Source organism: Lemur catta, chromosome 8 (assembly GCF_020740605.2).
Source record: "Lemur catta isolate mLemCat1 chromosome 8, mLemCat1.pri, whole genome shotgun sequence".
In the NCBI taxonomy this organism is placed as follows: domain Eukaryota; kingdom Metazoa; phylum Chordata; class Mammalia; order Primates; family Lemuridae; genus Lemur; species Lemur catta.
Window position 1 is genome coordinate 82,849,070 of NC_059135.1, and position 15,198 is coordinate 82,864,267.

Consider the following 15,198-nt stretch of genomic DNA (forward strand, 5'->3'; position numbering starts at 1 on the left):
TAAAACAAATAATCCACATAGAAATTAAAAAAAAAAAACCCTCACAATTCAAAATTAGCACTGAGGTGTGAAATTGATAATTTGGGAGTTAGTGGCAATAACCACACACTCCTGTTGCTACTAATTGTGATGAAGGTGGGGAAGTTTTCCACTTTTTAAACCAGTGATCTCCAAAGCATAGTACCTCAGGGGGAGGACAGCTCTTGGGAACTGGAAAGAAAATACTGGAATTTACATACATTATAAAACATGTTTTTTTAAGTTAAAGAATAAAATTAAGCTCTAACAATATTTCACGGATGATACTGGTGACCTGCGCTTATTTGGCAGGTGGCCACGTGTTGTATGCTTGTGCTCGAGGAACTCGGTGCAGAGAGTTGACAGTGTGACCCTTGCCAGTGTGTTAACTCCCAGTGTACTGCAGGGCTTGCTGCTTTCTGTATTCCTGGCTAGGTAAATGCACAGTATATTTAGTTTTAACAACTTACAAAATGGACAAGCAAGCAGCCCAAAATAAATTATTGTTTGGATAAACCACAGATTAAAAGGAATACCAATAGTGCCAGAGCAGGAAAACAAGGAAAAGGAGGTGGTGACAATTCTATTCCTATAGCACTTCCCCCAGCCCTCACGGGAGCTCTCTGTCAGCCCTGCACTAAGTAAAAACAATGATAATTTCATTTGCTCTCACAAGAAAGCATTAAAAAAACTTTAAAATTACCGAGAAGACCATTTGTACAATCAAATTGTTTCCACTGTCATGAATGAGGAATCTTTCCCTCAGTCTACGTTTAGATAATAAGTAATAATAATGATCAGCAAAATACTCAAAAACTAAGCTTTCAGGCCGGGCGTGATGGCTCACGCCTGTAATCCTAGCACTCTGGGAGGCCAAGGCGGGTGGATCATTTGTGCTCAGGAGTTCGAGACCAGCCTGAGCAAGAGTGAGACCCCGTCTCTACTAAAAATAGAAAGAAATTAGCCAAACAACTAAAAATATATAGAAAAAATTAGCCGGGCATGGTGACGCATGCCTGTAGTCCCAGTTACTCGGGAGGCTGAGGCAGTAGGATTGCTTGAGCCCAGGAGTTTGAGGTTGCTGTGAGCTAGGCTGACGCCACGGCACTCTAGCCCGGGCAACAGACTGAGACTCTGCCTCAAAAAAAACAAAAAAAAAACTAAGCTTTCAGTGCATGAACACAAACATTTATAATTTATAGCAACAGAGGTTTTTGTACCCCAAAATATTTTAATTTTTGATTTTATCTTTATCTAAAATTTAATTCCAATCCTGAGTATGTTTTATAATATAATATATGGACATAGTAGTGCAGCAATATATGTTGAGGTATGACCTCAAGAACTTTTTACTGAGTAGGTACATGATTTAAAATTTCAGAGAAAATTGTTTTAAACTAGCGTCTTTTTCAGTCTTTGTCTCAGATCGTGATATTTAAGGACATTTTATTACATTGCATTTCATCTTATTTCCTTAAGTTGCCTGATATATTATGGGCCTTCAAATACAATTGTGGGCTTTCTAAGCAGCAAAGATATAATGAAAATTTGCCCTGAAGATCATTTAAGGCACCTGCCCAGTCATCCCTCACTTATTAACTCTTTCTGAAGTGTCTACGTGAGTCTTAGGCAGCAATACCTGTGACGTTAATGCCATCGGAACGCTGGCACCATACAGTTCGTTCATTATTGTTCCAAAGACTTGTTTTCCATGTATAGTGATAACATTTGCCTCCTGCAAGTAAATATGATAGCAGCCGTTCTATTACACCTCACTTAAAAACAATAAGCATTGATCAATCAAGGCTAAAGAAGTGAAAATTGTTCTTGCTACCTGTACAAGGGCGTGTTTCTAGAACCTGTTGGGGGCAGCTGTCTTGGTTCTCAAAGGACTGAATTATAAATGTCCTTGACCTAGATTGGCGGCCCATAGTCTCGAAGCTTCTTCCATCGATGCAGGTTAATTCACACGTGCTCCACTCTGACCATTCAGTTAAATGACAGTCTCCTGGGCAGTCAGGCAGTACAAGGTGGGAGAAAGAGCATGAAAACTGGCACTTGACAAGATTTTCATGGACACGGCTCATGCAGATATCTGCAGTGATATGGGTGGGTTCTAGATATGACACATTCTATCTTAACCAATTTTCCTATTTGTTAGTACTAAGAATGATGAAACAATTTATAGTTGAATCTAGTTTGATCAGACAGTGCCAAAAACTAGATTGCCATTACTTTGCTTCAGATTGTAGCAGTTGCATCTAGAGAATATTATGTGTCTTCTAGTGATAATAAAAATTTTAAAAGGGAGATGTAAAGATTATAGTAACTCAGTTTGCAAAGATCAGCATAACATAAACGGGTTTTCATAGAAACCATATAAAAGAGAATAAGTAGGTCACTAAAATGAAATATCTTTTGGACTAAAGAATGTTTAATTTAATACTCTAAACACCTTTCTCTGCATATATATATACTTTATATATAAGTTTATTAATTATATAATTATGTAAAAATTACAAATAATAAAAATAAATTAAACAAAATAAATAAATAATAAACATATATAAATTATACACAGATATGTACATTTGTGTATATGTATCTTTGTGTATATTTACATATACATGTCTGCATACACACATATACATATGTATTACAAGGATATATTGTTACCTCAAACTTATGCAATATAAGCTAAGATGTGTTACTAGGATTAAAGTAAATTTATACATTTTATGTAACTAAGGAACACCTTCAGATTTAGATACAGTGTGACTGCTCACACAGTGCTTTTACAAACCCACAGCCTTCCTGGTTCCCATCATGCCAGCACCCAGGATTCATCCATTCAGATTTAGTCAACATCCTTTGAGTGCTGGCCAATGTGCTAAGTGCTGTTGGATTAGGTATTATCGTCGCATTTTCCAGATGAAGAAACCATTGCTCAGAAGAGCTGGATTATATGCCCCAGTTAAAACACCAGTGAAATGGTAAAGACAAGATTGTAACTTAGTTCTTATTTCCAAATCCAGTGCTTTTTTTTTTTCTTTCTTCTTTTACCTACTTTGGCTCCACTGAAGCAGTAGTTATATTCCAATGTAATGACCGCAATAAAAAATGAATTAAAGTCAATTAAAAACTTCAATTTTAATGAGATAAAGCTTCTCCAGAAAAAAAAAAAATAAACAAAAAGCCTCGTAATGGGAGACACTCCCAGTTGCTAGAATTGCATACCTGGGCAAGGCACAGAACACAGCTGTTTCAGGACACTGTCTTGAAAGGGTGTTTCTCCACACAGTGCATCCTCTACACGGACAGCTGTGTGAGATATCAAACCATTGTGGACCACACAGGAACGGCTGCGCACCTGGACTCCTTCCCCACAGTCTCCGCCCTGTGAGAGGAAAAGATACCTTCAAATTACCCAAATAATTAACATCTCAAAGTTTTTGGCTTTTGCCACCTCTCGCCTAAGAAAACCATAGTTGCATATTTTGGCAGTGTCCTCCTTTGGGTGCAATTTCTCAACCGTTGACAATAAAGCATCACCAAGCAATAATTCCAGAGCTGGTAAAGAAGCTGAAGTAGAAATGCAAATTTATGCCATGGAAATTATGTACTCAGAATGTGACAATTCATTTTGGAACTCAGCCAGGATTGACTAAAAAAGAAGAACAATACATAATTTGTCCAGGTGTAGGGGATACAATGACCTAATCTATAATCACCCCCAATGGTGACATGTAAAGCCAGAGGGCATAAATCTCTCTTTTATTTTGTCTGTTTTTCTTTTTTATAGAGTGCAGTGCTTTCTCATGTGGATTAAGTTGGGGTTTCCAGTAAAACACTGTTTTCCTCTATTGCCACAAAAAGTTGTTTTTCCAGCATGTTTTCTGTGCTGAATAATATTCCTTGAAGATATTTCACTCAGATACCAATCTCACTCAGATATTCTAGGCAATTGGAAAACTTTTGTACAGCATCTCACAGAAACAGAAGCTTAGAATTAGAAGGCTCTTAGTGGTTGTCTGGCTCAATCATCTGCTTGATGAAAGATTTTCTACTATAAAATTTTTGACACAGAGGACTTCAGTTCCAAAATTATGACAAAGAAGCAAGTTGCCTTTACTGCTCTTCCTCCACTACAGAAAACCAGAAACAAATAAACAGTGCTGAGATCATCACCAGTAATATCCCAGATCTCAATGAGGTAGTTCCCAGGGCCACAGAGAAGTGGAAAAACTCTGAGCAGATGACAAGAGAATTGGATGTCTATATCTGTGACTCCCCTCATCCAAATCTGCCTGTCACCAAGCACATGGAAAATTTCCCCCAAAATCAGAGCATCTACACTGGAAAAAGTGAGATCAAGGTGGTTAACCAGCTTCCATGTTATCTTGGGTATCCTGGAAAGTGATCGGTCCCTGCCTAAACCTACAGGAAGCATCAGGAATGCCTGAAGAAATATTCCAGAGGACAGCCAGAGGGAAAGGGGAGAAGGCAGGACTACAATCCCCAGTCCTGAAAACTCTGCTGTTGTGTAACTCAACCAAAGGAGGTGCCAACTCAGAGTGGCTGTTCAGCAGCTCCACACTGTAGGAGCTTTGTTCCACAGGTCCCCTGGGCATAAATGCCTAGTCAGCCTTCCCACACTACTGAGACAGTCCCTTTGGGACCTTCCTCATTCTGGACAGGTGGCACTCTGATTGTTTACTAGAAGTGAAGCAAACCTGGGCTCAGGGTGGTATCTATTGCCTAACAGGAGGCAGCAACCTAGTGGGGAAAAGAGGATAGAAAATCAACAGGTAAATTACAAAGAATTTCTAAACAAACTTATCCAAGAAAAACCGAAACAAGCCAAACAGATGAGTCCAGAATAAACTTCAACATAAAGACAAACACAATAGCAAACAGAGAACCATAAATTCCTCAGATGGACAAAAGAAGGAACAAGTGACTGACCTCAACAGGAAGGAAATATATGAGCTTTCTAAATAAGATTTCAAAATAGCAGTTTTAAGGAAACTCAGTGATTTCAAAGATAGCACAGAAAAGCAATTCAGAAATTTATCAGAGAAATTTAACACAGAGATTGAAATAATACAAAATATCGAACAGAAATCTTAGGACTGAGAACTACATTTGCTGAACTGAAAACTTCATTAGAAGCTCTCAACAGCATAATGGATCAAGCAGAGAAAAGAATCAGTGAGCTCAAATACAGGCTATTTGACAATATGCATTTAAAGGAGAAAAAAGAATGAAAAGGAACAAAGACCACCTACATGATACAGATACCTAAAAAGACCAAATTCAAAATTTAGAAATTATTAGTATTCAAAGGAGAATTGAGCAATAGCAAGGGTTAGAAAGCTTATTCAAAGAAATAATAATAAAAAAAATTTCTAAAACTTGAGAAAGATATAACCATCCAGGTACAGCAAGGTCAGAGATCTCCAAACAGATTCAACCCAGATAAGAATACCACAAGGCATATAATAATCAAACTCTCAAAGGTCTAGGACAAAGAAAGAATCCTAACAGAAGTAAGAAAAAAGAAGTAAATAACATATAAAGAAGATCCAATTCGTCTGGCAACAGACTTCCCAGTGGAAATAACACAGGCCAGGAGGGAGTAGAATGACATTTTCAAAGTGCAGAAAGAAAAAAAACTGCCACCCAAGAATACTATACTCAGAAAAATTATCCTTTAAATATGAAGGCACACTAAATTTTTTCATAGACAAACAAGAGTTGAGAGAATTTACCACCACAGGACCAATCTTACAACAAATGCTCAAGGGAGTTCTTCAATCTGAAAGAAAAAAAAAACCCACGAATGTGCAAAAGGAAAACATCTGAAATTATAAAACCCAGGGGCAAAATTAAGTGCAGGGACAAACCCAGAATACTCTAATCCTGTAACTGTGGTGTGCAATCCACTAATAACTCTAGTATGAAGCCAAAAGACAAATCTATCAAAAACAATAATAGGTACAGCAAGCTGTTAAGATATAGGTAATATAAAGATATGTAAATTGAGATGAATAAAAGTAAAAATGTTAGGATAAACTTAAAGTATAGATGTTTTTATTTTTTTCTTTCTATTCTTTTCTTTGTGATCTAAGATAAGTTGTCATATCTTTAAAATAACTTGTTATATTTACAAGACTTTTTTTGTAAGACTAATGGTAAACACAACGCAAAAACCTATAATAAATTACTAAAAATAAAAAGCAATAGATTAAAACATACTATCATAGAAAATTGCTTAACCACAAAGGAAGACAGGAAAAAAGAAAGGAGTTTCAAAGCAACCAGAAAACAAGCAACAAAATGATAGTAGTAAGTAAAATGATAAGTAGAAAGTAAATGGACTCAATTCTCCAATTAAAAAGTTAAAGTGAAAATGAAAATGACAATACAACACACCAAAATCTATGGGATACAGTAAAAGCAGCACTAAAAGGGAATTTTACAGCAATAGATGCCTATATCAAAAAAGTAGAAAGATTTCAGATAAACAATCTAACAATGCACCTCCAGAAACTAGAAAAGCAAAGAACAAATTAAACCTAAAATTAGTAGAAGGAAATAAATAATAAAGATCAGAATGGCAATAAATGAAATTAAGACCAAAAATAAAAAGCAATATAGATCAACAAAATGAAAAGTAAGTTTTTTGAAAATATGAAGAAAATTCACAATTTTAACTAGACTAGGAAAAAAGAGAAAAGATCTTAATAAATAAAATCAGAAACTAAAAAGAAGACATAACAACTGAGACCACAGAAATACAAAGTATCATTGGAGAATACTATGAACAACTATGTACCAACAAATTGGAAAACCTAGAAGAAAGTGATAAATTCCTGGACAAATACAGCCTATCAAGATTGAATATGAATAAACAGAAAACTTCAATAAATCAGTAATGAGTAAGGAGATCAAAGCTGTAATAAAAAGTCTCCTATCAAAGATAAGCTCAGGTCCTGATGGCTTCACTGCTGAATTCTACCAAACATTTAAAGAACTAATACCAATTCAATCAAACTCTTCAAAAAATTAAAGAGAATACTTCCAAATTCATTCTATAAGGCCAGCATAACCCTGGTAACAAAACCAGACAAGGACACAACAAAAATTGAAAACTATAGTCAATACCACTGATGAACATAGATGCAAGAATCCTCAATAAAATATTAGTAAATTGAATTCAACAATATATTAAAAAAAATCATTCACCATGATCAAGTGGGATTCATCCCAGGGATGCGAAGATGGTTTAGCATGTGCAAATTAATAAATGTGATATCACATTAACAGAAGCAAGAACAAAATCATATGATTATTTCCATAGATGCTAAAAAAGCATTTTATATAATTTAACATTGCTTTATGATAAAAAATCTCAAAAATGGGTGCAGAAGTAAAATAAACCTCAAAATAATAAAGGCCATATATGACAAACCCACAGCTAACCCTGTATTGAACAGGGAAAAACTGAAAGCCTTTCCTCTAAGTTCTGTAATAAAACAAGGATACCCATTTTCACCACTTTTATTCAATATCATACTGGAAGTCCCAGCCAATGAAATTAGGCAAGAGAAAGAAAAAAAGGACATCCAAATTGGAAAGGAAGTTGTTAAATTGCCTTGTTTGCAGATGACATGACTATATACTTAGAAAAACCTAAAGACTCCACCAAAAAAACCTCTTATAAATGATAAACAAATTCAATAAAGTTGCAGGACGCAAATTCAACATACAAAAACCAATGACATTGATATAGTCCAACAGCAAAAAATCTGAAAAAGAAATTAAGAGAGCAATCCCATTTACAGTAGCTACAAAGAATATAAAGTATCTATGAATCAATTTACCCCCCAAAATGAAAGATTTATTCAAGACAAAGTATAAAACACTAATGAAAGTAATTGAAGAGGATACAAAAAAATGGAAAGATATTCCATGCTCATGGATTAGAAGAATTAATATTGTTAAACTGACAATATTTTCAACAGCAATTTACTGGTTCAGTACCATCTTCATCAAAATACCAGTGACATTCTTCACAGAATTATAAAAGACAATCCTAAAATTTATGTAGAACCCAAAAGACCCTGAATAGCCAAAGAAATTCTGAGCAAAGAGAACAATACTGGAGACATCATACTACCCGACTTCAAAATATACTACCTACAAAGCTATAGTAAGCAAATCAGCATGGTACTGGCATAAAACCAGACACTTAGACCAATGGAACACAATAGAACACACATATAAATCCACACATTTACAGGCAACTCCCTTTTGACAAAAGTGCCAAGAACATACAATAGGGAAAGGACAGCTTTTTAAATAAATGGTGCTGGGAAAACTGGATAACTATATGTAGAAGAATGAAACTAAACTCCTGTATCACACCATACAGAAAAATCAAATCAAAATGGACTAAAAACTTAAATCTAAGACCTGAAACTATGAAACTACTAGAAAAAAATATAGAGAAATGCTCAGGATGTTGGATTGGGTAAAGATATTTTGTGTAAGACCTTAAAAACACAGGCAATCAAAGCAAAAATAGACAATTAGGATTACATCAAACTAAAAAGCTTCTGCACAGCAAAGAAAACAATTAACAAAGAGGCAATCCATGGATTTTCCAGCTACCTATCTGACAAGGGATTAAGAACCAGAATATATAAGGAGCTCAAAAAATCCAAATAATCCAAATAAAAAATGGGCAAAAGATTTGAATAGATATTTCTCAAAAGGAGATATACAAATAGCTGGTGATTATATGAAAAATGCTCAACATTAGTGATCATCAGAGAAACGCAAATCAAAACCACAATGAGACATCATCCCAACCCTGTTAAAATGGCTTTTATCAAAAAGACAGAAAGTAATGAATGCTGGTGAGGATGTGGACAAAGGGGAACTCTTATACACTGTTGGTGGGAATGTAAATTAGTACAGCCACTACAGAAAACTGAACAGATGTTCCTCAAAAAACTATAAATAGACCTACCATGTGATCCAGCAATTCCACTACTGAATATATATATCCCAAAGAAAACAAGTCAATATACTGAAGATATATCTACACTCTCCTGTTTATTGCAGTACCATTCACAATAGCCAAAACAGAGACTCATTCTAAGTGTCCAACAGTGGATGAATGGGTAAATGTGGTATATATATACAGAGTGGAGTGTTATTTAGCCATTAAAAAAAATGAAATCCTGTCATTTGCAGCACCATGGATGCAACTCAAGGTCATTATTTTAGGTGAAATAAGCCAAGCACAGAAAGACAAATATCAGATGTGCTCACTCATATGTGGGAGTAAAAAAGTGGATCTAATGAAGATAGAGAGTGGATTGGTGGTTACTAGAGGTCGGGAAGGGTAGTGGGGGGAGAGGATGAAGACAAGTTGATTATTGGTATGAATGTGTAGTTTGATAAAAGAAATAAGACCTAATGTTTGGTAGATCAGTAGGATGACTATGGCTTATAAAAATCTACTGTATATTTCAAAATAGCTAGAAGACAATAATTTGAATGCTTTCAGCATAAAGAAAGTATTTAAAATGATAAATTTGGGATATTGTTCCCTGTTATAAAGTTATTTTAATGGAAATTATGATTTGTTTATCTAAGACAGTGTCTTAGTCTATTCAGGCTGCTATAACAAAATACCTTACACTGGGTAATTTATAAATAATAGAAACTGTTTGTAAATGTATTGGTGACAGTTCTGGAGTTCGGGAAGTCCAAGATCAAGGCACCATATGATGAGAGCCAGTTCCTCATAGACGGTGCCTTCTAGGCATCTTCAAATGGTGAGAGGGGAGAACGAGCACCCGTGGGTCTCTTTTATAAAGGCATTAATCCCATTCACGACTGTGGAGGCCTCATGACATTATCACCTCCCAGTTCCATCACATTGGGGGTTGTTTGGACATATAAATTTGGTGGGGGCACAAACATTCAGACCACAGCAGATCACAATTCCCACACTTGTTTTATCAGTATTCCATAACTGCATTAATAATTTCTACAGCTGTTGTGAAATTGTCCAAAGAAAATGTAGCATAATTTTAGACCTAAATGCATTTTTTTGAGATAAGTGGAAATTGAAAATCAATTCACAGTAGATTCATTCAAAGTAAATGTTCCTGTAACTGTTTGTGCCCTAGAGTGGAGAATAACAGATATAAATTAAAAATTTGGGGGGAGAGAGGGCTTATTCATAACTTATTCTAGATGATGGATTCACTGCAGAATTGTCTAGGTGTATGTTTTGCTATAGTGTATCAGACTTTGTGTACTTGGAAAGAAGAGTGTAAAGATACTGCAGAAGGTATAATATCTGAAAGAACTGGTATCTGGACCCTCAGGTAACAGAAGATAAAACTGATTAGAGTGTTTTTGACACTCCATGAGACAGAGTATAAGGGAATGAACGACAGGAAACAAGCCTACACTAGGATCACTTTAAAAACCAAGACAAACAACAGTATGCTCCTAGTATGTACCTTGGGATCAGTCCACAGTCAATCTTAATCTCTTATCCCTTTGACAGCAACAGCCATATTATGAAGAGAAATCCGCATTAGAATGATAATTTCATTCATAAAGCAAGCATTCACTCATCTACATTGAAAAGACTTTATATAATAGGGCCCAGAAATAGACCCGGGCTTCTTGGAGCAAGGATTCTCTTACTACAATAACTCTTCACTGTCCAGATCATTAATGGAGGTTTTGTATTCACTTACTTGGCATCTCTACCAGGTGTGGATAGGCAGATGGTGCTAATGACCATAATTATAGTTTTAATAAAAATTATAATATTAACTATAATTTATTGAGCTCTTAATTTATGTAAATTACTATGCTAAGCATTTTATATAACTTATATAATTCCTAACCACCCCCCCCCAAAAAAAAACAGCAAAACAGGTATGATTGCTACTCCCATAATATAAATACAAAAACAGATGTTTGGAGAGTTTCAAGACTTGGCCAGAAATGCAGAGCTAGGAATTGGCAGAACCATAATCAAAATTAGGGCTGCTAGACTCCAGAGTCTGTGCTCCTCAAGTAGGTTTATTAGCATATGAGTGTAAATATGTTAGCAGCTGAGGAACTTGGGAAGAATCGGAAACCCTAAAAAGGAAGTGATGCATGAGGATACATCCTTCCTTTCCCACATAATATAGTGGCAGAATTGGCACATCCACTGTGCCCCAGGCAAGCGTCTATTATTATTGGCTACTACTTCTGAAGGCAAGTGGCCACCTAAGTGTCATTACCACCCTCAAGGAATGAGCTCCCAACCTGCATTTGGCAGGTTAGGATGTGCTAGGACAAGGAAAAACAGAAAGGCAGGTGTGAGAGATGTTCTCCCTTTGTGTACAAAGACCCATGTGTATTTTGATCAGTAATTCCAAAAACTCAGCTTATATATAAATTTAAGAATAGACAATTCGTTAAAAAGGTATCGTGTTATCTATGTCACAAAGAATTAATAATGAGACTGCCCAAAAAGTAGGAGGAATGCAGCTGGAATCCAGGAGAAATCAACCCAGATACTGCCTTGATTCCCTTTCTCTTTTGTCTCTACTTTTCCCTATGTTGTCTTTGTGTGTTCTTGCTTCTGAGTGGCTGACTTTATCTACAAGGTGAAAAAAAACGTGGCAGCTAAGAGTTCCTGATTACAGTATCTTTGAACAGCTTCAATTCCATTTTAAAATTTTGGGAAACACCTATTAGCCTTTTTGGGTAAGTGGCCACCCTAGAATAATTAACTATAGTCTTGTTTTTTGAGGGCTTTGCATAGATTAAGTCTAGCTCCAGACTTTCTTCCCCACCGGAAGTGTCAGCGAGTGGGATTAACCCCATATAGTAATATGAGGCAGCTCTGAAGTTTCTGGAGGCACAAACAGATCATCTGCTCTTATGGGTCTCTGGGGCCTCCAAAACTGGGTATCTCCAATAGACACCACAACCCTCTAGCCATCACCAGCACCACTACAGAGAATGGTCACCACCTGCCACTCTTGTCCCTGTGGTTCTTACAAAAGCTCAGCGTGTGACAGCAGAATATTACATTTGACATTTTCCCATAATGTTCTTATGGGACAAATTGCCAAACTTCTCTATCAAAAAAATAGGCTCCTGACAACTGAGAAGAAACAAAGGAGAGTGAGAAAAAAACAAGTAAGGTACAGTAGTAATTGTACACCTGGTGAGACTTGGAGTGCAGATGTTGTCAGTTCTCTGTTCGTCCCTCCCTACTCCCCACCTTGTGTCCTCCTTCAACTTTCTTTTCTCTTCCTCCCCAGCAATGGCTTCCTGCATTCTTTGAGCTTATTTTTCTACTCTGTCAAAGTTGTCACAGCTATAAGGAGAAATATTCTTTCCATTTTTGTAATTGGGATTCCAAACAGCATTTAAAAGTTGCTGAATGCTTAGGAAAGAAGATTTAAGACTGGTAGACAAAGTATTAATATTTAAAGCCATTAAGTTACTTCTGAATTAGTTACTTAGCATGGTTACCTTATTTTCTGTAAAAATGAGACTGAACAAGTGTACTGCACATTTTTGTTCTTCTGGGACCTATTAAAATACATAGGCATTTAACTTCTGCACGATAATAATGCTACCTGACAATGTCATCCTGACAGGAGCACTAAACATCTCTATGGGAATACTCTGCAGATTTCTTAATGCATAACCAAAATTATTGTTACCTAATTAAAATATGCCTTGTAACATGAATTGAAGAGTAAACTAGTAAGATAAGAAAATAGAGAAAATCAATGTGGTTTTTCTTAAGCAAGGAGCCAGACAGAAAATGCAGTACAGAATCTTTGCTGATCCAGCAAAAACTCATGGTATGTGATGTATTCTGATGTTGCTAGGCATTTATATTTAAGGCCAATAAAAAAAAGTAATCACTGAGGAAAATGTAGTAACCTTGGTTCATGTAATAATATTAAAATATAACTTCCCTACACTTGGTTTTCTGCCCATATGCAAGATTTTGTCTAAGCCTAAAAGTGCCTCTTTAAGAAATACAATCTAAAGCAAGCTGTGTATTTTCAAAGCATCAGAGTTTTGCCTAATTAAATCATACTTTGATATTCCCAACAAGCCAAGAAAATAACAGAGAATTTTTGAGGATGCCAAAGCTATCGAAAGTCCCATGACCTGTCCTATTATATTCAGTGACTAATGGATGGCTGTTTGTTTTCCCAGCAATATCACTCTGCATGAGGTTAAGTCACTTGGCAGTATTTTTCCATGTTCTCCATTGCATCGAAAATACATTGTGCCAGACCTCTGGTGCTGTGAAATTTATTCCATCAGCGCGTAGGTTTGACCAGACAAGTGCTTTGGACATACTGAGAAGTATTTCTCTAAGTGTCATTACATGACCTACCTCCAATTTACATGCAGACCAGTTGCCAAGGACCCAGCTGTAGCAGGGGGTCACTGGGCAGGTTTTCTGCTGGGTAAGCTCTGTGGGGCATGGCCGTCCTTCTCCTTGGGCTGGCATAATGATAAATCGAGTCCGGCTCATTCGACCTAAAATGATAAGGGAGGTGTCAGCTTTTCAGTTAGTTTGGCATGGAAAGGGAAATGAACAACAGAATGCTGCCTCACGTATGTAAGTTTTCATTATAATATACTAAACTCCGTCCTGTCCCACATTTAGTTTTTCTGTCATTAGATTTCTACAGTGATACAGGCTATTTAGGTTTTAATAATGCTTATGGGATCTGAAATTCTATATTCTACTTCTTTAGTCTTCATAAGTCCAAACTTTTCATTGTTGCCAAGTAGACTTATCCTGTAAACATTGGTGGAATGTTCATTCATTTAACAATATTTCTTAAGCTCTAATATGATCACAGCACCCTGCACTGTACTAGGGGCAGTGATAAAATTGCCAGATGTATCTTCTACCTTCAAAGGCCTTAGACTGTAAGGCAGGATTACAAATATTAAATGAAAATAGTGAGATTTCCATCTCCTTCTTCTGTTAGGTTATAAATTAACAAATTTAAAATGCAAATAATGTAGACTACCTTAAAAAATTCCCTAGCAAGCTGCTACCCCCAAAGTCCCAATAGTATCTTTCAATTAATTCTATACAACCAACTTTCCTAGACATGTAGAACCATTTTCTTTCTTCACTGAGCACAAGATAAAATTGTTCCCTTTTATGAAGGAACCATGATGTTTGAAAAATGTATGTTCAAATACTAGTATTTCATTCCACAATGAAAGACAATGGTTAATAAGAATGGCTGAAGAAAGAGCAGGGCCACCCTGTCATCTTATGCCAACTCCTGGACATCAGGTCATAAACTCAAGTGGAATAGTGGATGGAATGACCTACACTATTTAAATGTTTCTTCTTCTCTCTCTCTCTGTCTCTCTCACTTTCATTCTCATTCTTTCTCTCCCACTCACTCTTGTCCATACTCTCTTTCACTAATGAGGTACTAAGTACATATAATTTCATTACTATTAGTTACTTGTGAACATGATGCCCTTCCCTTGTTGCTATGAAGTTACTTGTGACAAATGTTAAAGGACAAACAGAGGGTTCTATGGGAGCGTGGGACAGGGTGGCAGCCCATTCTGATACAGAAATCATTGCCCTGAGCAGTTGAACTGTAAGTGGAACTCTGAAGGGGTGTAAGCCAGACATGATGTGTGGAGAGTGTGAGCCACACAGAGGGAGGAGCACACGAAGGGATGATGAGATGCAAAGTAGCATCACATGTCTGAGCACCTGGCAGAAGCCACTGTGGCTGGAACAGAGAGAGCGAGGGGGAGAAGAGCTTGAGACAATATTGCTAAAGCTAGTATTAGGTCATGAAATACGAAATGTCCAATTTCAAATCAAAAGTTTAGCTTTTTATATCTCAAACAAGAAGCAGTACAGTTAATCAAAGTGTGTGCCTAAACTACTGACACAGTTTTGCCATCTTAACAGTAGCTTCTTATGCCAGCAGCGAAGATACATGGAGAGCAAGTGGCAACGAAATCAAGAAAGGTGTTTTCCACAGCCTGTTGAGAATTGAATATTTTTCCTTGCAAGATGTGGTCCAAAGCCTGGAAGAAGTGGTAGTCAGCTGGTGCAAGGTCTGG

General features: G+C 36.4%; 1 protein-coding gene across 1 annotated transcript in view; it reads right to left on the reverse strand.

The window, feature by feature from the left end:
* Positions 1–15,198, reverse strand: part of THSD7B (thrombospondin type 1 domain containing 7B) — a 718,374-nt gene that overhangs the window by 16,861 nt on the left and 686,315 nt on the right. Inside the window, exons 20-23 of the mRNA XM_045559264.1 lie at positions 13,478–13,623; positions 3,256–3,415; positions 1,853–2,026; positions 1,658–1,753 (exon numbers count right to left, since the gene is read on the reverse strand). Coding sequence (XP_045415220.1) covers positions 1,658–1,753; positions 1,853–2,026; positions 3,256–3,415; positions 13,478–13,623 — 576 coding nt within the window. The remainder of the gene's footprint in view (positions 1–1,657; positions 1,754–1,852; positions 2,027–3,255; positions 3,416–13,477; positions 13,624–15,198) is intronic.